Source organism: Bufo gargarizans, chromosome 6, assembly GCF_014858855.1.
Source record: "Bufo gargarizans isolate SCDJY-AF-19 chromosome 6, ASM1485885v1, whole genome shotgun sequence".
Classification (NCBI taxonomy): Eukaryota; Metazoa; Chordata; class Amphibia; order Anura; family Bufonidae; genus Bufo; species Bufo gargarizans.
The window spans coordinates 189,999,701-190,024,651 of NC_058085.1; the positions used below are offsets into that span (position 1 = coordinate 189,999,701).

At 42.4% G+C, this 24,951-nt stretch overlaps 1 protein-coding gene across 1 annotated transcript; it reads left to right on the forward strand.

Annotated features, from left to right (window-relative positions):
* The first annotated feature begins 466 nt into the window (after positions 1 to 466).
* On the forward strand, positions 467 to 23,310 carry RGR (retinal G protein coupled receptor). The gene is made up of 7 exons (XM_044299290.1): positions 467 to 603; positions 3,500 to 3,656; positions 14,980 to 15,101; positions 15,253 to 15,406; positions 19,913 to 20,030; positions 21,022 to 21,135; positions 22,958 to 23,310. The coding sequence occupies exons 1-7, from the start codon at positions 525 to 527 to the stop codon at positions 23,099 to 23,101; spliced, it is 888 nt and encodes a 295-aa protein (XP_044155225.1). The 5' UTR covers positions 467 to 524; the 3' UTR covers positions 23,102 to 23,310.
* Positions 23,311 to 24,951: the final 1,641 nt, after the last annotated feature.

A 24,951-nucleotide genomic window follows, 5' to 3' on the forward strand; every position in this document is an offset into this window, starting at 1 on the left:
AATTTTGCTTTTCTAATTGTGTAGTAGACTTACACTATGGTTCACCAGGTCACTAATCTCCGGCAGGGAAAATATTGAGTGTTTCTGAATGACATTCGCTCCACTAATTACTACACCGCATCTCTGCCAAATGGACACCACACAAAAGATTCTGTTTTTCGCTTCATGTTCTGATAATTCTGTTGTGGTTCACAAGGCAGTTTTCATAATCACGCATTCACAAACCCCTTGTTCTCTGTGCTATGAATGCAGTCTTTTTACCATGGTATGCAAATGCGATTTAGGAAAGGTGGAATGGAAAGGGGGGGCCTGCAAAGTGCGAGATCCAGCTTTCGTTTGCATCATTAGAGAATTCTTCTGGGGATTGGGATGTTTCAGAGAAAAAAAAAAAAACATCTTACATAATGACTTGCATGATGCTTTATGACTAAGAGATCCTTTAAAAGGAAGTCTTTTTAGCGTGCGCCCTTTGTGAAGGGAAAGCAGCAGACAGATCAGCAGGGTGGTAGCACAATTTTGAAAACATGGTAACGTCTTACCCGCTTCCTGAAGGCTTCTCTGAGATTGAAGTATTTGGCATTGGTACAGTTCTTCTGGTTGAAGGTAAGATCTTCATTCTGTAGTTGACTCGATTTTTATTTTCAGTGCTGTCAGACGAATTAAAATCAGCCACATAAGAGTCAGATTTCTATGATTATTTCCCAGTTGTCTAGACATTCAGGGGGTAGAGCAAGGCAGCGAATGTATAAATGCAAAATGCTAAGTTAATATACACATATTAGTTTATTTTATTACGCATGATATCACATCACTGATAGGAATAAGCACATATAGTTTTGTCTCCATTCATAGAACCATTGTTTTTCACCAACCTATCAACAGGTGACCTGACAATGCAGCTAGACTAAATGTAGAGCAATACCCTTTATAGATTATATAAATTATCACATAAAAACAAATGTATGTTATAAAACAAATTACACATGTGAAATTGGCATAAGCTATAGGTGCTCTTCTTATAGGGTACCTGTTACCATGAAATGCAGTGTAATCTGCAGGCACCATGTTATAGAGCAGGAGGAGCTGAGCAGATTGATCTATAGTTTTGTCTCCATTGATAGAACCATTGTTTTTCACCAACCTGTCAACAGGTGACCTGACATTGCAGCTAGACTAAATGTAGAGCAATACCCATTATAGATTCTGTAAATCATCACATAAAAACAAATGTATGCTATAATAAAATCACACAAGCTATAGGTGCTCTTCTTATAGGGTACCTGTTACCATGAAATGCAGTGTAATCTGCAGGCACCATGTTATAGAGCAGGAGGAGCTGAGCAGACTGATATATAGTTTTGTGGTAAAAGATTAAGTAAAACTTTTAATACATTTAAATATCTCCTTTTTCTGAGCTTAGTAGTCACGAGGGCAGTTTTACTGTATACACACTGATACAGAGAATGCTATCAGTCACTGATAAGTCTGGCCACATAGCTACTGAGCTCAGAAAGAGCTGAGATTTTACTGTATAAATTACAAGTTTTACTGAATCTTTTTCCCCAAAACTCCTGCTCTATAACATGCTGTCTGCAGAGTGCAATGCATTTCACAGTGATGGATTCCCTTTAAAGGGCATCTGTTAGCAGACTTGTATCTATGACACTGGCTGACCTGTTGTATGCGCTCTTGGCAGCTGAAGACGTCTGTGTTTGTCCCATGTTCATATGTGCCCACATTGCTGAGAAGTTTTAATATATGATAATGAGACTCTAGGGGCAACGGGGGCGTTGTCGTTACTCCTGGAGACTCTGCTCTCTTTCCAACTGCCCCATCCCCTGCACTTTCATTGACTTTTGAAGGTCAGGACCAGGTGTGATTACATTGACACAGACTAGACCTGTCAATCAAAGTGCAGAGGCGCAGCAGATGCAGAGAAAGCAGAACCTCTAGGAGCAATGGCAATGCCCTTGTTGCTCCTAGAGGATCATGTGCACATATTAAAACTTCATTTTTCTCAGTAATACGAGTAAATATGAACATGGGATCAACACAGACGTCTTCAGCTGCCAAATAACAGGTCAGACAGTTTCATAGGTACAAAGCTGCTGACAGATGTCCTTTAAGAATCAAGTACTTGAATGAAAAATAAATGATTCTAATTGAGTAACAAAATTTTTTGACGCTGGCATAATAATCAGTGTACCTACTGTTAATATTTTACTTCCCATTATTGATGCTGCAGGAGTATTTAGTAGACATGGTGCATAAGATAGGAATTGGACCCTAAGGCCTCCTGTACCCGACCGTATGGATTTGAGGTCCCTTTTAAACTGATCCGTTTTTGTTTCAGTAATGTTTCCGTTCCATTTTGCCTTTCCGTGTTTTCATTTGGTTTCCGTTTGTGATCCTTTATTTGCGGATCGCAAACGGAAATGGAAGCATACATTAATGTTTAAACAGTAAGTACATAAAAAAATTGGGCTGGGCATACAATTTTTAATAGATTCTGTTTTTTTTACTCATTGACTTTAATGAGCCATGGAACGTGATTTGCGGGCAATAATAGGATATGTTCTATCTTTGAACAGAAATACGAAAACGGAATGCATATGGAGTACCTTTGTTTTTGCGGACCCATTGAAGTAAATGGTTCTACATACGGAACGCAAACGGAATACAAAAAAACTGAACGGAAACGGAAAAATAATACGGTTGTGTGCAGGAGGCCTAAAGCTGGCCATAGACATTATACTTTTGTCGGCCGAACCCGCCAAGAATGTTGGTTTCGGGCTACACACTAATGTGCATGGGGAGCTTCCGACCATCCCTGACAGTCGCGTTCATCGCTGATCGCGGCATCTGACATTTATATTAAAGTGTAAAATAAATAAATAATCATACTTATCTCATCCATTTCATCGCAACGAGCCAGCCGCCATCTTGTTTGAAGATCCAGCGCAAAATCTTGTGCGTTACCGTCATACGTCACCGTGCACAGGATCTTGAATCAAGGTGGCGGTGGCCGGCTCTTCGCACACAAATGGATGAGGAAATGATGTCGTTTTTTTTGTTACCGCCAGGGAAAATTGATTCTCTACCAGGAATCACAAGGAAATTCGGGTTTGCGGCAAATCAAATTTTCCCTGAACTTCATATTAATTCGATCAACACTGCCAGATAGTATAATTCCCTAACTACTTCATTTGAACCTTTTTAGCATTTACTGCACCTTTGCTTTGTGCTACTAGAGTTCTTATAATTATTCAGCAGAAACCCACAGGGAGGACCTTAGAAGTGATAATAATTGGAAGAGCTGGGATAAGTATTGATCATTAAATTCCTGGTTAGGCAGGGGTGGTAGGGGCCCAAAAAGCAGCAATTGAACTCTTTGACTATGAATAACAATGTGACATCTGGTAAAGCCTGATTTCCACTTATGGTTTGATTATTACTTCATTGTTACCTTTGATGATGATGGTTGATTTGTTTCTTGCAGCTCTGCTTGGGTTCCTTTTAAATGGTCTGACAATCCTTTCTTTCTACAAAATCAGAGAGCTGAGGACCCCTAGCAACCTGCTTATAATAAGCCTGGCAGTGGCAGACACTGGACTTTGTCTTAATGCCTTCGTAGCTGCCTTTTCCAGCTTCTTAAGGTAATATATTCACCAGTAGTGGGATCCATGCATATATTTTATGCCTGGCATATGAAGGAAACAAGTAACTGTTCGTTAATATCTATTAGCCATGTTTCTTTACAGCAAACTTACTACTAAATAGAAACTGATGAGAAAGGTGTTAGTCTTTGCCACTCGATTCGCAGAGTTTCAGCATGAGAAGATAATCTTAGCTATCAAACCATTGAAATCCATGGCTCTTTGCTTGTTGCCATGCTAAACTACAGTCAGCCAGTGGAAGCGACAAGGTCTATTCACAATGTTCTTGGATAATCCCAAATATGATGAGAAATATGATATATCAAATAAAAGGCTTAAAGGGGTTGTCTCACTTCAGCAAATGGCATTTATAATGTAGAGAAAGTTAATACAAGGCACTTACTAATGTATTGTGATTGTCCATGTTGTCTCCATTGCTGGCTTCCTTTATTTTTCCATCTCATTATACACTGCTTTTATCCAGGGGTAACGACCACCCTGCAATCCAGCAGCAGTGGTCATGCTTGCACACTAAAGGAAAAAAAAACTGGCCTATAAGCATTCCCATTGTTCCTGCCACCAGAGTGAACGGCACTTTTTCCTATGGTGTGCAAGCACATCCACTGCTGCTGGATTGCAGGGTGGTCGTAACCACTGGAATCGAGCAGTGTATAAAGTGATGGAAAAATAAATCAAGCCAGCATAGGAGGCAATATGGACAATCCCAATTAGAAGTTTTTGAAAATCCGATTTGGCTGCTTCGTGGGAGTTCAACAAGAAATTTGATTCATTACTAAGTACTTCTTCACGAATCACCTTCCATCGTATATAGCGCAAGCAATGACGGGGAACGGTGATTGCGCCGCCCCCCTTTATTTAACCCCTCAGACGCCGTGTTCAACACTGCGAAATCTGTGACTCACATTAAGAGTTTAGAGATTAATCAGGGGTTAACAAAATAAAAAATAATTATACTCACCTCAACCATTTGTGCGCCACTGTGTGTGCGTGATCACGTGGTGAGGTCATTATGCTCACGGCAGTTCCTTTGGGAGGTTTTCCTCAATCAACACAGGGGCCGATGTCCTCTCTGAGAGGAAGTGGATGAGGGAAGTATACTTTTTTTTTATTTTCAGCCTCCATTTTAGGAAGAATTGATTCGTTACCACGAAGCGTGAGGAAATTCTGCATTGTGGCAAATCAAATTTTTCCTATAATTTGGATCGAAGTCCACTTCAGATACTTTAATTCACTCAATACTAATCACAATGCATTAGTAAGTGCCTTATATTAACTTTTGCTATGTGATATGTGCCATTTGCTGAAATGAGACAACCCTTTAGGACCCTTAAGATACTATATCACAATATAAGGATATGTCAACCCCATGTGTCTGTGAAGGTTCTCATTTATCCAGGTCATGGTATATATCTGTAAAGAATAAATCAAGGCAACTGGACGTACTGTAGATTTCTTAAAAACGTTTCACTCATTCTTCCAACGAGCTTTCTCATTTCTGAGTGATTGTACAAAAAATTCAGAATTCAAGAATTTTTTGTACAATCACTCAGAATTGAGAAAGCTCGTTGGAAGAACGAGTGAAAAGTTTTCAAGAAATCTACAGTACGTCCAGTTGCCTTGATTTATTCTTTACAGATATGTCAACCCCATGGGTACAGACAGAGCCTGTACAAGGGCACTTGGTATCCCTGTGGGACTGCATAATTGCTTGAAGGGAACAATACACCTAATTATGGCAAGCAATAGAAGGCATAAATAGGTAAGGTATAGGTTAATATAGTTCTATGTGAGTCATATTATGGATCCTGTATTCTTTACATTTAGGGAAGACCTATCACCACAAATTGCAGAGTATTTTGCTGGCAGCATGTTATAGAGCAGGAGGAGCTGAGCAGACCGATATATAGTTTTGTGGGAAAAGATTCTATAAAACTGACTTCAGTTGTACACAGGGGCCATTTATCAGAGACTGATAGCATTCCCCGTGTAAGTGTGCATGCAGAGATAGCTGTCCGTCATTAATAGCCATACGTGGGGCAGTCCTCAGTATAGAAATGGCAGAGATTTAAATATATAAATGACACGTTTTGCTGAATCTTTTCCCACAAAACGATATATATATATATATATATATATATATCAATCTGCTCAGCTCCTGCTGCTCTATAGCATGCTGCCTGAATATTACACTGCATTTTGTGGTGACAGGGTCTGAATAAATAATTTATCATTAAATGATGTATAATTGATCTGCGAAAGGTTGCACTTGATGTACAATGTGCCGGCATACATACATAATTCCTTTGGGTAGCCATCTTATATGCTTCTGGCCCATGTAAAAAGCTGTGAACTCTCATCTTTCTGAAGCCTGGGTCGCCTATGATATAGATGGACACTTTTATTACCACTACTCTGTAAGGCCAGCAATAAAAGGTCATAAAAGCTACACCAGGCCCAGCTCATCCTGTCCAAGATCAGCTCGCTGTCAAGCCTGGCTGGAGCGTGACGTCATTAATTTCCAGGTCTGGTTTGAGGAGAGCTAATAGCCCTTAATTAGCTCTGGGCATAAAACCAGTCCACTTTCATATTTCATTTATGAATCAACTTATGCCCTTTCTGACACCAGATCCAGGCTCTACAGAGTATTGTGGTTAATTGGGTATCAAATATGACTAGAGGATGTGATTCCTTAGCTGACCTATGGGTGGTAGAAGAACTACAGGTCCCAGCATTACCGTGTGTGGTCTCATTCTGTAGGTAAATAAATAAGGATCGCAAATATGTATTCTGTATAACAATATGCCGATGTATCAAGGAGATACGGGCTTAAGTATAATCCTCATTGTAGGAACTGAACTTTGATGGGGTCATAAAACACTTGGGGGCAATCCCTAGGATTGACAGTCACTCTGCTGCCATTGGCTGACAGGAGTAAGTCTCCTGCCCATGGCAGAGTTCATAAAAATCCATGCACAAGGACAGAGGAGAGAGACCCATGGAACATCACCAGACACTTAATTGGACATTGACGGCATATCCCTGTATCAGAAGAACTTTGAGGGTCTCCCCTGATACATACTGAAAAGGGGTTTGCAAGGATTCAAAAAGGACATATGAACGACCATCTGAAACCCTGCAGAGAAACTAAGTATTCTTTCATCTTTTTCCCTTTCATTTGAACTGTCGTGATTATTTATATTGTTATTATTATTCTGTAGTTTTATAGTCATTTTCATTAGATTTGTCTGCACTGCTTTTTACCGCTTATTAAAGATTATAAAATCTAAATAGCCAAGTCTTCCATATTCTAAGCTGCTGAACAACGTACCTTGCCTTTGAAGAGACGTTACCAGGTAGTTAGTTAAATTGCATTTAGGAATTGTAGCTGGGGGTGATTGACTGCGGTTGGTCAGTAAGTGATATCCGGTTCATCCACTGATCTGTGTGATAGTGAATGACCCGGATAGTCGGCTCGTGGACCGGGAACCCACGTGGTGGCAGTTACCGAAGTGTAGTGGGGGGTGTTAGCCGAGTGGTAATACCCCGGTCACGTGAGGTCTCTGTGTGTGCGCAGACTCCGTCACAGACCACTACGTCAGAGCTGTGGGATCCGGAGCGGTCGGATCCATAGTTCGTGACATTTTTATGGTGGCAGCTTACGGGATTCTGTATGCTTAGAATATTAGTGCATGAAGTTATGTCCATAACTCTGTACTAAAGGATTGAAAAATTCTGGAAGACGAAGCACAGTGCATTCGTTTTGATAGAATAATAATTCACGACAGTACCCTCCCCTCTCTCTTGTTTTCTGTCCTATCTTTTATTTGGCAATAATGTCCGAATCCGTGAATTATGACGCCCTGAGCGTGGCTGATATCACAGCTCTGTGTGAGCACAAAGGCATCCAAGTATATGGGAAAAATAAGACTGTCCTCATCCAGGAGTTATGTGCACGTAGGAGTCAAGAGTCATCCCTGCAGGATTCAGAGAATGGAGGAGACTCAGGGGCCCCTGAGCCAGGTGACCCCTTCCAGAATGAGGATGATGAACTGGGAGGAGGACAGCCTGCTGGGGCTTGCAGTCCTCTAGCTGGACATAACTCTGTCTCTATGCCATCCCAAAATGGGCTGGACCAACTAATGCTCAGTAACCCGGACTTATATTTTCGGCTGCTGGAGGCACGTCGTGCAGAGCGCAAGGCTGAGCTCGAGGCTGCAGAACGCAAGGCTGAGCTCGAGGCTGCAGAGCGCAAGGCTGAGCGCGAGGCTGCAGAACGGGAAGCTGTCCGCAGGCATGAACTGGACCTGGCCCGAGTACAGCTTCAGGGGTCCGACCGGCATGCCACAGCCACAGGCCCATCCCTGATGGTCAAGCCAAAACTGCCTGTGATGGAGTCTGAGAACTGTGACATTGATCTTTTCCTGCATGCTTTTGAAACCTCATGCCAGCAGTACCAGGTACCAGAGCCACAGTGGGCGGGACATCTAATGTCCGCACTGAAGGGCAAAGCTATGGAGGCCCTGGTCGGACTACCATTAGCAGAGCGTACCAGTTACGCGGTCATCAAAAAGGCTATTCTGGTCAAGTACCAGCTGACTCCAGAGACTTACCGTTTACGGTTCCGGTCCCTGCGGAGAGGGCCCGGAGATACTTTTATGGACCATCTGGGCAAGTTGCAGACCACCTTCCAACAGTGGTCTGATCCCCTCACAGAGGACACCAAGCAGTCCCTGGCGGATCTGATGGTCCGAGAACAGTTTGTCTCCAATTGCCCCACAGATGTGCAAAAATATGTATGTGAGCACAAGCCGAAGAGTGCGCGAGAGGCGGCTGAGCTAGCCGATGAATACGTCGCCATGCCCAGCACTCGGGCATTCAAAGACACTCTGTCCCGTCTGGGAGGAACCTCTTCATCTGCTTCTTCCTCCCGGCCAGCTTTGTCGGTTCCTGTCCAGCGACCCTTTCACAGGCCTGCACAAAGACCTGAAGGAGTCAAGCCAGCACCGACAGACGTGCGCAAGTGCTATGCGTGCGGCAAGCCAGGACACCTCAGCCACTCGTGCCCGGAGAAGAAGACAGCACCCCCTGGCAAGCTTGCCCGCAACCCATCATCTGTGCTGTTAGTGAATGGAGCTGCAAGACACACCGCAGACAACCTACAGTCGGTTACTGTGGGCAACCGATGCACCACAGGCTTCCGCGATACAGGAGCCGAAGTCACACTAGTTCGGCCTGAACTAGTGGATGACGCAGACCTTATTCCCGGCAAAAGCCTCACCATCACGGGAGTTGGGGGGGTGAGCCCTAATGTTCCCCTAGCTCGTGTTTTCCTTGATTGGGGGGCTGGGAGTGGAGTAAGGGAGGTGGGAGTCTCTGCGGAGATCCCCACAAATGTTTTATTAGGCACTGACCTAGGACGATTGGTCTCGTGCTACGTGCCCCCTGGAAGCACACAGGACTCACCCGTCCCTATGGAGGTCCCTGGACATACCGAGGTACTGTGCAAGGATGTTTGCATAACATCAGATAACCTCGGGGATGGACCTCGGGAGGTGGGAGGTGGGGTGTGTGGGAGCAGTTCTCCTATGACAGGAGATGTAGAGGGGATGGCGGGTGTATGTACACAGGTAGCAAACCTGTGTTTAACTGATTCAAGTTGTGCAAATGTTAAATGTGATGACATTATTGTGCCTGTGTTGCCCGTCACTCGCAGGGCTGCAAAAGCCGCAGCGGAACGCGCCATTGGGGAAGAGCAAGTGGAAGTGTCCCCTTCCACCGGTTCGGACCCCGTGGACTTAACCGCGTCAGAGCCTCAGCCACTGTCCCTGTTCGCCACAGGACAGCTGGCTGGGACTTGTAGTGCCGCCTTTGAGCAGGCCCTGCGAGATGACCCTACCTTGGAGCAGCTAAGAGGGTTAGCTGCCAGCCCTCCCACTGAGGGAGACAAATACCGAGTGTGTTGGGACAATGGGAAACTGTATAAGGAGGACATCTCCCACAGTGACAGTAGGGTGGGGCCACTCAAGAGGCAGCTCATTGTACCTGTGCAGTTCAGGGAACAATTACTGCAAGTGGCTCATGAGATCCCCTTAGCTGGTCACCTGGGAATAACCAAAACAAAGTCCCGGGTGATGCAGAATTTTTTCTGGCCTGGCCTCGGGGCAGATGTCGCCAAGTACTGCAGGTCCTGCGACACCTGTCAGCGAGTTGGCAAAGCAGGAGACCGTCACCGAGCTCCATTGAATCCCTTACCAATAATTGATGAACCCTTCAGGAGGGTGGCCGTGGATATCATTGGTCCCCTGGCCATCCCCAGCAGTTCGGGTAAACGGTTCATATTAACCCTGGTGGATTACGCGACGCGCTACCCGGAAGCAGTGGCGTTATCCTCCATTAGGGCGGACAAGGTTGCAGACGCCCTGCTGGGGATCTTCACGAGAGTGGGGTTCCCAGCTGAGCTTCTCAGCGACCAAGGACCTCAGTTCATGTCTGAACTAATGCAGGGGCTCTGTAGGAAAATACAGGTGAACCATATCGTAGCCAGCCCTTACCACCCACAAACAAACGGCCTCTGTGAGCGCTTCAACGGGACGTTGAAGCAGATGCTGAAGACGTTTGTGGAGGCGCAAGGGAAGGACTGGGAACGATATCTACCTCACCTGCTATTTGCCTACAGAGAGGTTCCCCAGGAGTCAACCGGGTTTTCGCCCTTCGAACTCCTGTATGGTCGACGAGTAAGAGGTCCCCTAGACCTAATCAGAGAGTCTTGGGAAGGCAGGGTTGCCGGAACTGAAGTCTCTGTAGTAGACTATGTCCTCAGGTTCCGAGACAAAATGGAGTCGCTGGTAGGTCTGGTACAGGAGAATATGGTGCAGGCCCAAAGCAAACAGAAGCAGTGGTATAACCGCACTGCCCGAGAGAGAATCTACCAGGAGGGGCAGAAGGTCTATGTCCTGCTGCCAATGCGGCAAAACAAACTGCAAGCTGCATGGGAAGGGCCGTACCCCATTGTCAAATGTCTGAGTAAGGTAAATTATGTGGTGGGCCTTGGAGAGGGAGGTAGGAGACAGAAGACGTTTCACGTCAACATGCTCAAGGAGCATCACGAGAGAACGCCACATGTTATGCCGGTTTGCAGCCTGCCCGAAAGGGAGGAGGCCGACCCCCTACTAGATCTGCTAGCTGACACTCGAGAGTTGGAGGTGGACTTAACCCTCAACCCTCAACTCTCGTCCCAGCAGAGATCTCAGCTCTTAGAAGTGTTGACGGCTCACCGTGACACTTTTACAGGGAAACCCGGGAGAACACACCTTGCAGTCCATCATGTGGACACAGGTACACATGCTCCCACCAAGCAGTCCGCCTACCGTGTCTCACTGGAGGTCCAGGCAGACCTCAGGAGGGAGATCGAGGAGATGAAGCAGCTCGGGGTCATTCAGAAATCCCACAGCGCTTGGGCCTCACCGGTGGTTCTGGTCCCGAAGAAAGATCAGACAACCAGGTTCTGTGTGGATTATCGGAAACTGAATGCCATCACAACCTCGGATGCTTACCCCATGCCCAGGATTGATGAACTGTTAGATAAGTTGGCAGGAGCCAGCTACCTGACAATCATGGACCTGAGCAGGGGGTATTGGCAGATTCCCCTGACCTCGGAGGCTCAGGAGAAGTCGGCCTTCATCACCCCTTTCGGCTTATACGAATTTACTGTAATGCCGTTTGGGATGAAGAATGCGCCAGCCACCTTTCAAAGGCTTGTGAATGACTTGCTGGAAGGACTAGAAGAATGTGCTGTCGCCTATTTAGACGACATTGCCGTGTATAGCCCCACGTGGAAGGAGCATCTGGTGCACCTGTCGCAAGTACTGGACAAACTTGCTGCGGCTGGACTAACTGTTAAGCCTAGCAAGTGCCAGCTGGGCATGAATGAGGTCACTTACTTAGGCCACAGAGTAGGAGGAGGCACACTGAGGCCTGAAATAGAGAAGGTGAAAGCCATTACGAGATGGCCAACACCTCTCACCAAGAAGCAGGTCATGTCTTTCTTGGGAACGGCCGGGTACTATAGGAAGTTCATCCCGAACTATAGCGCCCTGGCCAAGCCTCTGACAGACTTGACCAAGAAGAAGCTGCCCAGGATGGTGTCATGGACGCCGGAATGCGAGCAAGGCTTCCAGGCCCTGAAGGATGCACTAGCCAGTGCTCCTGTGCTTCAGGCCCCAGATTTCACTCGGAAGTTTGTGGTCCACACGGATGCTTCCGCCTTTGGTCTGGGTGCAGTCCTGAGTCAGGTGAACCAGGCCGGGGAGGAGCATCCTGTACTATACCTGAGCCGTAAGTTACTGGCCAGGGAGACCAGCTACTCCACAATAGAGAAGGAGTGTTTAGCTATTGTGTGGTCCCTGCAAAAGCTACAACACTACCTGTATGGACGCAATTTCACAGTGATCACTGATCACAATCCCCTCAGCTGGTTGGCACGTCTCGCAGGAGACAATGCGAAACTGCTGAGATGGAGCCTGATTTTGCAGCAGTACAACTTCACCGTGCAGCACAGAAAAGGTAGTTTACATGGAAATGCCGACGGGTTGTCGCGGCAGGGAGAATCGACCGGAGATGGCTGGGTTGCTGTGGAATAGGCTTGTGGCCATTTCCCCAGGCAACCTTTTAAAAGAGGGAGGTGTGCCGGCATACATACATAATTCCTTTGGGTAGCCATCTTATATGCTTCTGGCCCATGTAAAAAGCTGTGAACTCTCATCTTTCTGAAGCCTGGGTCGCCTATGATATAGATGGACACTTTTATTACCACTACTCTGTAAGGCCAGCAATAAAAGGTCATAAAAGCTACACCAGGCCCAGCTCATCCTGTCCAAGATCAGCTCGCTGTCAAGCCTGGCTGGAGCGTGACGTCATTAATTTCCAGGTCTGGTTTGAGGAGAGCTAATAGCCCTTAATTAGCTCTGGGCATAAAACCAGTCCACTTTCATATTTCATTTATGAATCAACTTATGCCCTTTCTGACACCAGATCCAGGCTCTACAGAGTATTGTGGTTAATTGGGTATCAAATATGACTAGAGGATGTGATTCCTTAGCTGACCTATGGGTGGTAGAAGAACTACAGGTCCCAGCATTACCGTGTGTGGTCTCATTCTGTAGGTAAATAAATAAGGATCGCAAATATGTATTCTGTATAACAATATGCCGATGTATCAAGGAGATACGGGCTTAAGTATAATCCTCATTGTAGGAACTGAACTTTGATGGGGTCATAAAACACTTGGGGGCAATCCCTAGGATTGACAGTCACTCTGCTGCCATTGGCTGACAGGAGTAAGTCTCCTGCCCATGGCAGAGTTCATAAAAATCCATGCACAAGGACAGAGGAGAGAGACCCATGGAACATCACCAGACACTTAATTGGACATTGACGGCATATCCCTGTATCAGAAGAACTTTGAGGGTCTCCCCTGATACATACTGAAAAGGGGTTTGCAAGGATTCAAAAAGGACATATGAACGACCATCTGAAACCCTGCAGAGAAACTAAGTATTCTTTCATCTTTTTCCCTTTCATTTGAACTGTCGTGATTATTTATATTGTTATTATTATTCTGTAGTTTTATAGTCATTTTCATTAGATTTGTCTGCACTGCTTTTTACCGCTTATTAAAGATTATAAAATCTAAATAGCCAAGTCTTCCATATTCTAAGCTGCTGAACAACGTACCTTGCCTTTGAAGAGACGTTACCAGGTAGTTAGTTAAATTGCATTTAGGAATTGTAGCTGGGGGTGATTGACTGCGGTTGGTCAGTAAGTGATATCCGGTTCATCCACTGATCTGTGTGATAGTGAATGACCCGGATAGTCGGCTCGTGGACCGGGAACCCACGTGGTGGCAGTTACCGAAGTGTAGTGGGGGGTGTTAGCCGAGTGGTAATACCCCGGTCACGTGAGGTCTCTGTGTGTGCGCAGACTCCGTCACAGACCACTACGTCAGAGCTGTGGGATCCGGAGCGGTCGGATCCATAGTTCGTGACATACAATATATGTGACTTTTTTTTTTTAACCTAAGTAATTATTTAACTATGTGGCTCTGTGAATGATCCCTATGAGAGTTGGTTCAGCTGCTTTTGCAAAGCAAATTAGTTACAAGTTAAGCTGTTGTCCTTTCTAACACTAGCGCTATACTGGTCCAAAAGCTGTGTCTGGTATTGCAGCCCATGGACAAGTGTGGCTCTGTTTTCTTACAAAAAAACAGGTCCTCTTTATCAATTGTTGAAAACCCATTCAATGTCATATTGCTTTCATATGCTTAAAGGGGTTTTCCAAGACTTTAATATGGATGACCTACCTTCTGGATAGGTCATCAGTATCTGGTCAGTGGGGGTCCAACACCCAGGATCCCTGCTGATCAGCTGTTTGAGAAGACTTCTGTACCGTGGCCTTCTCCCTGCTTACCGAGCACAGCGCTGTACATTGTATAGGCGCTGGGCTTGATATCACAGGTCAGCTTGATTTACTTCTATGGGGCTGAGCTGCTCCTAGGCCATGTGACCAATGAACATCTCATCACACAGCCTAGGAAAGTCTGGAGAAAGCCAGAAAGCCACGTCACTATAGCGAGCACCGCTTATCGGTGGGAGTCCCAGGTGTCGGTCCTACTAATAGTAGCAATGGGGGGATTTGAGCCATTCAGTGCATGAGACACATCCCTGTTCTTCCCCACAAATCCACTCATTATTGAAGACCTGTAACCTCTTCTACCATCTTTGTTTTAGTAACTACGTGTCCTTGGATTCCCCATGTATTTTGGAGCATCTATCCATATGACTCTATGTTGTGCCATTTCCTTATTATTTCTGCGTGCCAGACTGTGCAGGATCACACTCACAATTGTATGGGCTCGTGACAGATTATGTTGGGTGAAAGTCCAATCAATACATAATCCTTCGTCCACATAGAAGATAAGCTGCCACCAGAGGTGTCAGCTGCTTATTCACTCTCCCTATTGCGAATACATGAATTATCCAATCTGTTTTTACTAAGGAGACTGTAACTAAAACATACAATATGTTTACTGAGCTATATGCACAGAACCTGGACACAGAGGCCATAAGACTCCCTAGTACCAAGGTTTATTGTCTCTGTGTGCTGCTTTACCATGTGTGCCATATGTGCAGAGCTCTTCATAATGCTTGGAATACCTCATTCATATATCATTTGATAGATCTTAGACATGTTTTTCTTTGGGATTTGCATGGTATCTGATAAAGTAACCCTTGTTTTAACCTTGCAGGTATTGGCCCTATGGGTCAGAAGGTTGTCAAGTTCATGGATTCCAGGGTTTTGTTGCTGCTTTGTCAAGTATCAGCTCCTGTGCTGCAATAGCATGGGATCGTTATCACCATTACTGCACTCGTACGTTTGAAGACTAATAGCTATTCACATACTTACAATTAATACATTTGCCACATATGTATTATCACACATATCTCTTTTCACATAAAATGCTATATGATGATATGTTTAAAACCAAGTCTTAGCATATAACCAAGTATAAACTTTGCAGGTAGCAAGCTACATTGGACCACATCAATATCCGTGGTGTTGTTTTCCTGGGGCTTTGCTTCTTTCTGGTCTATGATGCCACTCTTTGGATGGGGTGAATATGATTATGAACCATTAAGAACATGTTGCACACTAGACTACTCTAAAGCTGACAGGTAATATTCTTTTTTAGCAGTAAACATACTTGTGTTGCTGTAGAATAAGGATAAGCAAACATATTTTATGTTTAGAATTTCCCAAAAAGTTTGGATTTTAATGAACCCCAATTTAAGAGAGACCCTAGAATGCTACCCTGAGTTTCTAAGCAATATCTGCGTTGTTTGGGGGTAATTTTAACCTTAGAGCATTACTCATTATGGAGAGTGCCTACTATGTATAGCACATAAATATTTAATTTATCTTTCCTAAGGCTATCTGATGACAGCAGATGTAAGATGTACTCATTTTCATATATTGTTCCCAGAAACAAATTAATTTACTTGCTTAGATACTCCTCATGCATACTCAGTGCCCTCCATAGGGGAAATAGAACCCCAACCAAGACCTCTAAGACTGCTAATAAAACTTTCTTTGCTCAGCTCTGTTAAAGGATAGTTACCCAGAAACAGACAGATTCCTGGTATGAGACTCTCAGTTTTCTTTTGAAGAGGAAACGAGCTTGCATGTCTCTTTTCTAGAGGAGCATTATGTGGGGACACAAGCACAACAATATACAAAAAATATTTTTAAGAAAAAACATGGATTGAAAAGTTTGAGGCTACCACCAAAAATTCAGAGGAAAAAACATGTGAAAAATTGATTTATGAAAGCACAAGGAGATATGTATAAATATACATACTAGAGAGGAGCAAATCAATTCTATGAATTTGTAATTCAATCTGAATTTTCAGGAAAAAAAAGTGGAATCTAGCAAACCCAAATACTTTGTCATTTATTTCTAGCAAATCAAAAGAGAGATCCACATGTGAAAAACATGAGCAATTCAACTTTCTTTTGGAAAGGATTTTAAAAAATGTAGACTTTCAAAACTGCAGCAGAGCCTTTTATTCACTGCCCAGGCATTTAAAAAGGTTTCCTACCATAGCTAGGATAATATCTTTTCAAGGACCAAAGCCTTTTATGAGAGCAAGGCTTTTCTAGGTTGGCAGACCTCTGGGTGGGTATTATTTATATTATGAAGACAATTTAGAATATATGTAATTATTATTTTAGACTAGACACTGCTCCTCTTGGTTTCTGAGAAAATATATGCAAATTAGTATGTCTAACATTGGCTGGCATCAGAAAAAAAATACTAAATTTTTTTGACAGGGGATTTAATTTGCCAATTTTGGGGATTTGGGGAAATATTCAAATGATCTTCTCTGACAAAAAGGATAAGAAAGGTAATTATTTCTGATGCCAGCTAACTGGTCTCCATAATAGAAATAGTACCCACCCATAGTTCCCCCCAAGGACCCTCAACTATTAACATTGATTCTATCTGCTTGGCTCTGATAAAGGGTTTTTGTGCTGAAAGAGTTAGCTAGTCACCTAGTAAGTCTGTCTAAAGGGTAATTACTTGAAGGCTATTCTATAGCTAACTTTTAATCCTCTCAGAAGGAAATCTGAATTGCTTATATTTATCACATGTGGATCTCTCTCTTGATTTGCATGAAATAAATGACAAAACATTTGGGTTTGTTAGAGTCCAAATCTTTTTGAAAATTCAGGATGATAGAATTGATTTGCTCATCTCTATATGCATATTTATAAATATCTCCTGGTGCTTCATAGATCAATTTTCCACTATTCTTTTTTTCCACTGAGGTTTAGGTGGTAGCTTCAAACTATTTAATCATTGCGGTTTCATAATAAGTTTTTTTTTATCTATTGCTATGCTTGTGTCCCCACATATTGTAATTCTTCTTTGGAAAAGAGAAATGCAAGTTAGTCTCCTTTCCAAAAGGAAAGGGAAAGTGAGTGTCTCATACCAAGAACCCAGCTCTTTCTGGGTAACTACCCTTTAACAGAGCTGAGCAAAGAAAGTTTAATCGGCTGCCTGAGAGGTCTTGATTGAGGGACTATTTTTCCTTATGGAGAGCACTGAATATGTTTGATTAGTATTTAAGCCAGTCAATGCTCCTGTAAATTTCTGGGAAAAATATATTACAATTTGCACATCTTGCATCTGCTCGCCTCAGATAAACTAAGGAAAGCTAATTTGAATATCTTTCTCAGAAACACAGAGGGGTGTTGCCTGGCCTACAAAACTCTACACATGTACTACTCATACTAGATGTTCTCCATATTAGTAACATAGTACATAAGGCCGAAAAAAGACATTTGTCCATCCAGTTCAGCCTGTTATCCTGCAAGTTGATCCAGAGGAAGGCAAAAAAAAAACTGTGAGGTAGAAGCCAATGAGGTAGAAGCCAATTTTCCCCACTTTAGGGGAATAAAAAGTTCCTTCCCAACTCCAATTAGGCAATCAGAATAACTCCCTGGATAAACGACCCCTCTCTAGTAGCTATAGCCTGTAATATTATTACGCTCCAGAAATACATCCAGGCCCCTCTTGAATTCCTTTATTGTACTCACCATCACCACCTCCTCAGGCAGAGATTTCCATAGTCTCACTGCTCTTACCGCAAAGAATCCTCTTCTATGTTTGTGTACAAACCTTCTTTCCTCCAGACGCAGAGGATGTCCCCTCATCACAGTCACAGTCCTGGGGATAAATAGACAATGGGCTAGATCTCTGTACTGACCCCTGATATATTTATACATATTAATTAGATCTCGCCTCAGTCGTCTTTTTTCTAAAGTGAATAACCCTAATTTTGATAATTTCAGGGTACTGTAGTTGCCCCATTCCAGTTATTACTTTAGTTGTCCTCCTCTGGACCTTCTCCAGCTCTGCTATGTCTGCCTTGTTTACAGGAGCCCAGAACTGTACACAGTACTCCATGTGTGGACTGACTAGCGATTTGTAAAGTGGTAGGACTATGTTCTTATCACGGGCATCTATGCCCCTTCTGATGCAACCCATTATCTTATTGGCCTTGGTAGCAGCTGCCTGACACTGTTTTTTGCAGCTTTGTTTGCTGTTTATTAAAATTTCTAGATCCTTTTCCATGTCAGTGTTACCAAGTGTTTTACCATTTAGTATGTACTGGTGACTTGCATTATTCCTTCCCATGTGCAGAAAGAGTACCCCTCAGACAACGTATATATAATACTCAGGAACCCAGAGTAGCATACTAGGCTCTCCCTCTCCAGTCCTAGAGTCTTTTCAGAAAAAAATATGATAGATGTCATATTGTCACATACCAACTATGCAATTGGAGCATATGTGATTCAGCCAGAGATTAATCATGTCGCTGTAGGGCAGGGATCAGCAACCTCCGACACTCCAGCTGTTCTGAAACTTCAATTCCCAGAATCCTCCTTTTACTTCTGTGGGAGTGACAAAAACAGCCAAGTAACATTGCATGCTGGGAATTGTAGTTTCACAGCAGCTGGAGAGCCAAAGGTTGCTGATCTCTGCTATAGGGAACGTGAAATTTCAAACAGCGTCCATTGTTATTATTGGTTCATAGATATAATGCACAGACAGCACAGGACTTAGAGGGCTGAGCCAAGTGTGGGGCTCCCTTGTATTACATACTATACATATGCTTAATAGGGCATATAGGTAGCAGTTGACTAAACTAGACAATGTCTTCAAATATTTGGGGTTTCACAAGTGCTAACAGGTTCACTAAAGGACTTTGCTATTAGAAAAAGTGATTCCACCCAAGAAGAGGAAACAAGATGTGGTTCACCTAAAAACTGCCTTGTAAAAAAAAAAAGTTATTTTACAATGAATCCATGTTAAAGTTTTTATTATAGCCCAGTACTTGCAATCAGAGTTATTTTCACCTGTAACATCTCCCAGTGTACTTTGCGTTTTTATTGTCTGCACAATGCTTTCTCTGTGAATACATTATGAGGTCATTTATCAAACGGGTGTAAAGTAGAACTGGCTTAGTTACCCATAGCAAAACCTTTCATGTTTGTCAGTTCCTTTGGAAAATTAAAGGTGGCATTTGACTGGTTACTATGGGCAACTATGACAGTTTTACTTTACACCAGTTTGATAAATGACCCCACTAGTCTTTATAACAGTTGTTATATAGTAACAAACTGTCATAATAAATTGCCGGAGAGGCCATTTGGGAAAAGAAAGCAGTTACATGATTAGTTTGCCTAAAGATAATAGATGTTAGAGCATGAAAGGTGAAACGTTATAGGTCACACATTGGTAAATATGTCATAAGGGCCCGGCTACATGTGTCATGCAACAAGGCACATAATGACTGTTGCGACTGAAATGTGATGGTCCAAAATCCAGAACTAATGGATTTTGTGTGGTAGGTTGCAAGTGGCACGTAACTTTTACTCCATTGACTTTAATGTAAGTCCTGCACGACATGCATCTCACCTGCGACTTGGCTGTGTTTTCACAGCCAATCTCAGCTCTAAAATAGTCGCACAACAATAACTTGCTGACATGTCACACATATTTGTGTTTCATAAGACTTTTCTGCATCTTGCTGACATACTACACGCCTGTAGCTGTACTTTAAAAGTATATTGGTAAATTGCAACTAAACATGTACACTCATTTCTTTTGACAGAAACTTCATTTCCTTCCTTTTGCCCCTGGCTTTCTTTGAGTATCTAATCCCTCTCTTTATAATCATGACTGCCTACCAGTCCATATACCAGAAGTTAAAGAAAAGTGGCCAAGTCAAGGTAATGTGGTCTCCCACGCTCAGAGCCCCTGATTTCTTGGGACAGCTCATAATAAGCTTGTTGGGAAATCAAAGGATTATCCCTGCTCTGTGCTTAGTGAATACAATGAGCTGTTTTAGTATTTAAGTTTTTAGCAGTTGGATTTATGCTGATGTAATAGCTGGAGCATTTATGTATTTTGGTCTTTTGGAGTTTGCTTTGAATGCTGCTTCAATACCTACTGCTGCCCTGAATGAGCCTTCTTTGAGGTCTGCCCAAAATGCAGCAAACTCGCTTGCTACATGAAAGAAATGTGAATGTGGATAGTAGAAAGATCAGAAAAGCCACACACTCACTGCAAATTGTAATGATTAAAAAAAAAAGAATGATAATAGTTTCACTAATGAGTGAAAATATTTTGACATTTTGTTAATGTTAAGTTTTGAGAAAAAGGTTAGGAAAGAGTTACTTTGTATAGCCTTGAGAAAGGAAGGGGAAGGGGCAACATGATTGAAATCTTTAAATATGTTAAAGCTTTATATAAAGTGCCCATTTTTAATAAGACGCTAAACACAAGAACAATAGAGGCACAATCTTAAATTAGATGTGGGGGAATATCATAAGCAATGTCAGAAAATATTATTTTATGGAAAGAGTAATAGATAATTGGAACAAACTTCCAGCAGATTTGGTTACAGCAAGTGACTGTAACCATGCCTGGGATAAAAGTATATCTATCCTAAGAGAAACATAAAAATAATAATAATATGAGGGAAGACTAGATGGACCATGTGGTCTTTTTCTTCTGTCATTCTATGTATTTATGTCATTTGTTAACTGCTCTACATGAACATTTTCCATAAAATATTCAGGGGCAAAAAAAAGAAGCTATTTAACAATAGTCAGGGCCAATTTTTAGGCATATTGTCTGCTGGTCATTAAGCTTCATGACAGAATAGCAAACCATTGTTGGAAAAGGACACCAATTTAATAATTGCCGTTGTTTCCTTAGATGAATACCGGCCTGCCTGTAAAATCACTGATAATCTGTTGGGGACCCTATTCACTGCTATGTTTTTATGCTATCATTCAAGATGCAACTGTCCTATCCCCAAAATTACGCATGGTAAGTTAAGAGCTAAACATATTACACTGTGGATTTGAGTAACCAAAAATGTGCCATCATCTGAAAAAGCTAAAAGGAAAGTTAAATGGGTTATTGGATGGATGGATAGATTGATAGATGGCAGAGAGATAGATAGATAGATAGATAGATAGCATATGTAAAATTAAAATTTGTAAGTAAAATATCTTTAAAATAGATAGCTTTAACATATTATATATGAATTAGATGATAGATTCAGACCTTTGCTGGCATAACCCATTGTGAGGAATAGGTAGCTTGGTTCCCCACCACTACCACGGCATGAGTCTATGGTGTTTTAAAAAGTCAAATTTTAAAGTTATCTACATTGCAATATCTTAACTACAGATTTGGTCCCCTGAGGTGAAGGATGTTCACAAGGGTTAGAAGTGACATTTCAGCTAGGTGCTATTTTGTTGGCGTCAACTCTCTATAGTTAGCCTACAGACTCCAGGCACAACTGCCAGGAATATCATTTCCCAGAGGATGCTTTTCTGAAGATAAATTTCAGATAATGGTATTTAACTAATGGTGGATTTACATGGTTATTGTTAATACACTCTTCAACACTGAAATTGCAACACCAAGTTAGAAAAGTCATGGAATTATTTAAATTATATAAAAAAAAAAATGGAAACTAAATATTAAAAACATCTGGATTTATTCAGTATCAAATATATGCTATCAATTAAGTTACTAATGGTTGTCTGAGAAATGATCTGCCACGCTAATTGCAATGCAAATCATCAAGATCCACTGCTGGTAACTCCTTTAGCAACTGCTGACCAATGACATCCCAGATGTGCTTGATGGGAGCACAAGCAACATGTGGCCCGGCATTGTCCTGTTGCTCCTGGGACACTTTGAAGAAATGGCTGCACCGTTGGTTCCACCAAGCTGTTAGTGTACGTGAAATGAAGTCTAGAGGGGTCCGGCTACCATACATTTTGCCACCCCACATCATAATTTCAGCAATAGGACTGGTGTGATGTTCCTCTGTGAAGGCCTCTTCATGGCGTTGCCCACATAGTCACCAGACCAATTATCAGCTATCATTGTATCTGAGACAAAAACAGGACTTGTCGCTGAAGAAGATAAGCCTCCATTTCAGCCTCCATTGTTATTTCGCTGTGCACCTTGATAGCCTTTGAGAGTGGTGGTGTGAGGTCAATGTTCCATCTTTAGCTAGAAATAACTCATAGCCCGAGTCATGTAAACACCTTCTGATGTTCTGTGTAGACACTGTTTGCCATCCTAGGCTTGGGATGTGACATCCAATTTCACTTGCAGTACAGAATGGATCGCTATGTCCCATTCTTCTAACCAGATGATCCATTCATGGAGAGGTTCACCTCTGCGCACTTATTGCTGTAATTACAGTTCATTGTTGTTCTCCCAGCCACCAGAACATGCAGTGTTAAACAGTACTGAGATCTCGGCCTCTGTGTGTAGCAATCTGCTGGACTGATAAACCAAGGCCTCTCAATTCAGGGATTCTGTCACTCTCAGTTTGCAACAAGGGGCAATAACTGGCACATTGACAAACAGAAGGCATCACACAATCATCCCACACATTTTTGAGGTTTCATGAGGCTAAAAAACGTTGCTTTCAAACTATCTTTTATGCTCCTCCCGCATGCCACAAATTGGAGTAGGTGCTTGAAAATGTGATCATTTGAAAATCTTAGCAGCACCTACTACTTCCTTGATATGCATAACCTTATGCTTTGCCCTTCTTGTGTTGAAATTTTAATGTTAAGGAGTGTATGTTTAAAGATAAGCACATGTCTACTTCTCTTCACAGATGCCTGCTCTATTGGCGAAGATGTCTCCTTCAGTGAATGCCTATGTTTATGGTCTTGGAAATGAGAATTACAGAGGAGGTATCTGGCAGTTTCTCACAGGACAAAAAATTGAAAAGGCAGAAACTGACAACAAATCTAATTAATTCACAAAGGAGATCTTGCCCTGTTTCACACAGTAATGGACAGTAAGAAGTGATTTTTTTAAAACGTGGACAATGTTAACTTCTGTAGTGTGCAGTGCTTCCAAGCATCTTGTGAAAGTAACAAACCAAATTTGTTTAACACAATGCAAACATCCTGTGTCAGTAAAATACAGCAGGTACAATAAAAAGGGGCATCTGTGTACAGTTTTGATTTGGTCTTTTACTATTTTTGTGATAAATGATCTGTGGCACCAAACGATTTGCAGATATGCACTTATATTTGAAGTACTGAAATCCAAATCATGGTGAAGTTACATGAGGCACCACAACAAGTAGAAACAGCAGTGGTGCAGGGAGTCAAACCCCCACAAATCTCATATTGATGACCTATCCTAAGGATAAATCATCAATAAGTAAGTCCTCTTTAATGATCAATTTAAAAATTGTGGTGACACTGTCCACGATTTTTAGAGGCAATGTGCAATGTCCCTGCCACTTAGTGTGGCCCCATCCTTAAGAATGCAACAGCTAATTCAGCAGTAAACCAAATTAAAGGTGGAGCAGTGGTATATTTTGAATCCATAAATTAAACCCCACCCCTAGTCTGAGTGACCATGACTCGGTCCATGGAGTGACCACAGTTTTTACTCCATGTGAGAGGTCCTGTATCTACAGTGATTGATAAAGCAGTTCTACAATCTGCTAGCCATATCTGAGCTCCTTGGACCTACGTATGACACGAAGAGAGAGGAATTCGTGATAATTAACAGCTGAATTGAGGGGTTTAGGCTTGAAACAGATTTGGCATCATCTATTGACAATGGAAATTTGGTGTGGATTCTGCACCAAAAAAAAAAAAAATATGTGTGAAATCCTGCTTCCATTGTTCTTAATGGGAGGTGGCGATACCTTTCATGTGGCCATGGTTTATAGACAACACAGAAAGGTCTTGTGGTGGTGGTGGAAACAGATTGTGACCTGATGGATTTCACAAGATGACCTGTGTTTATTTTTGCCGTGGAATCTGAATCTTACCCATACATGTTCAGGTTTTGATTAGGTTTTCTGGTGCAGTTTTTGAAACTAACACCAGGTCTGGATCATAGAGAGATCATTAAGAGAAAGAAAGTATAACAGTCAGACTTTTCTCATTTGTGAATCTACACCTTGCTTCAAAACTACATTGGAAAACCTGAACAAAATCTAAGCAAAACCTGAATGTGTATGGGCAGTCTTGGGGTATGTTCACAGAGGTATGGTTAAAATCACATTAAAACCACAATGAAAAAACTGTGATGCAGTTTTTGATGCAGTTGCAGTTTTTACAGGTGAAACGTTAAATAAATGTATTTTATCTTTAAAAACCACAAGCACAAAAGAAAGTCAGTTATCTGGCTTTTAATAGATATTGTACCTCTCCCCCTGCCATGGAGGAACCACTTTAGAAACTTTTCAAGAAATGGAATTGTTGTACCCAATTCACAGTTTGTATTTTGTAACAAATTTTCTATATTTCCAAAGCCAAACATAAGATAGTTTAAAAATGTTTAAAAATTGACATGTAGAACCACAATCACACATATAACATTTTTGTTTTAGGCTAGGCCGGTAGAAGCCTGCTTATTCCCTTTCACACGTAGAGAAGCAAATAGCCAGAAAGACACAAGGGAATCTGCAACCAGTTATGTGACTATGAGACTTTTTTGGTAAGGATTAGTGTTGGTCAAGCACCAAAGAGCTCGGGTGCTCGAGTAGGACACCTCGGGATGCTCGGGTGCACACCCTGGTCTGAAAAGGGGAGGGTGTCTGGTTCATAGGAAAAGGTCAGAAATTGATGGAAACGCCACTGA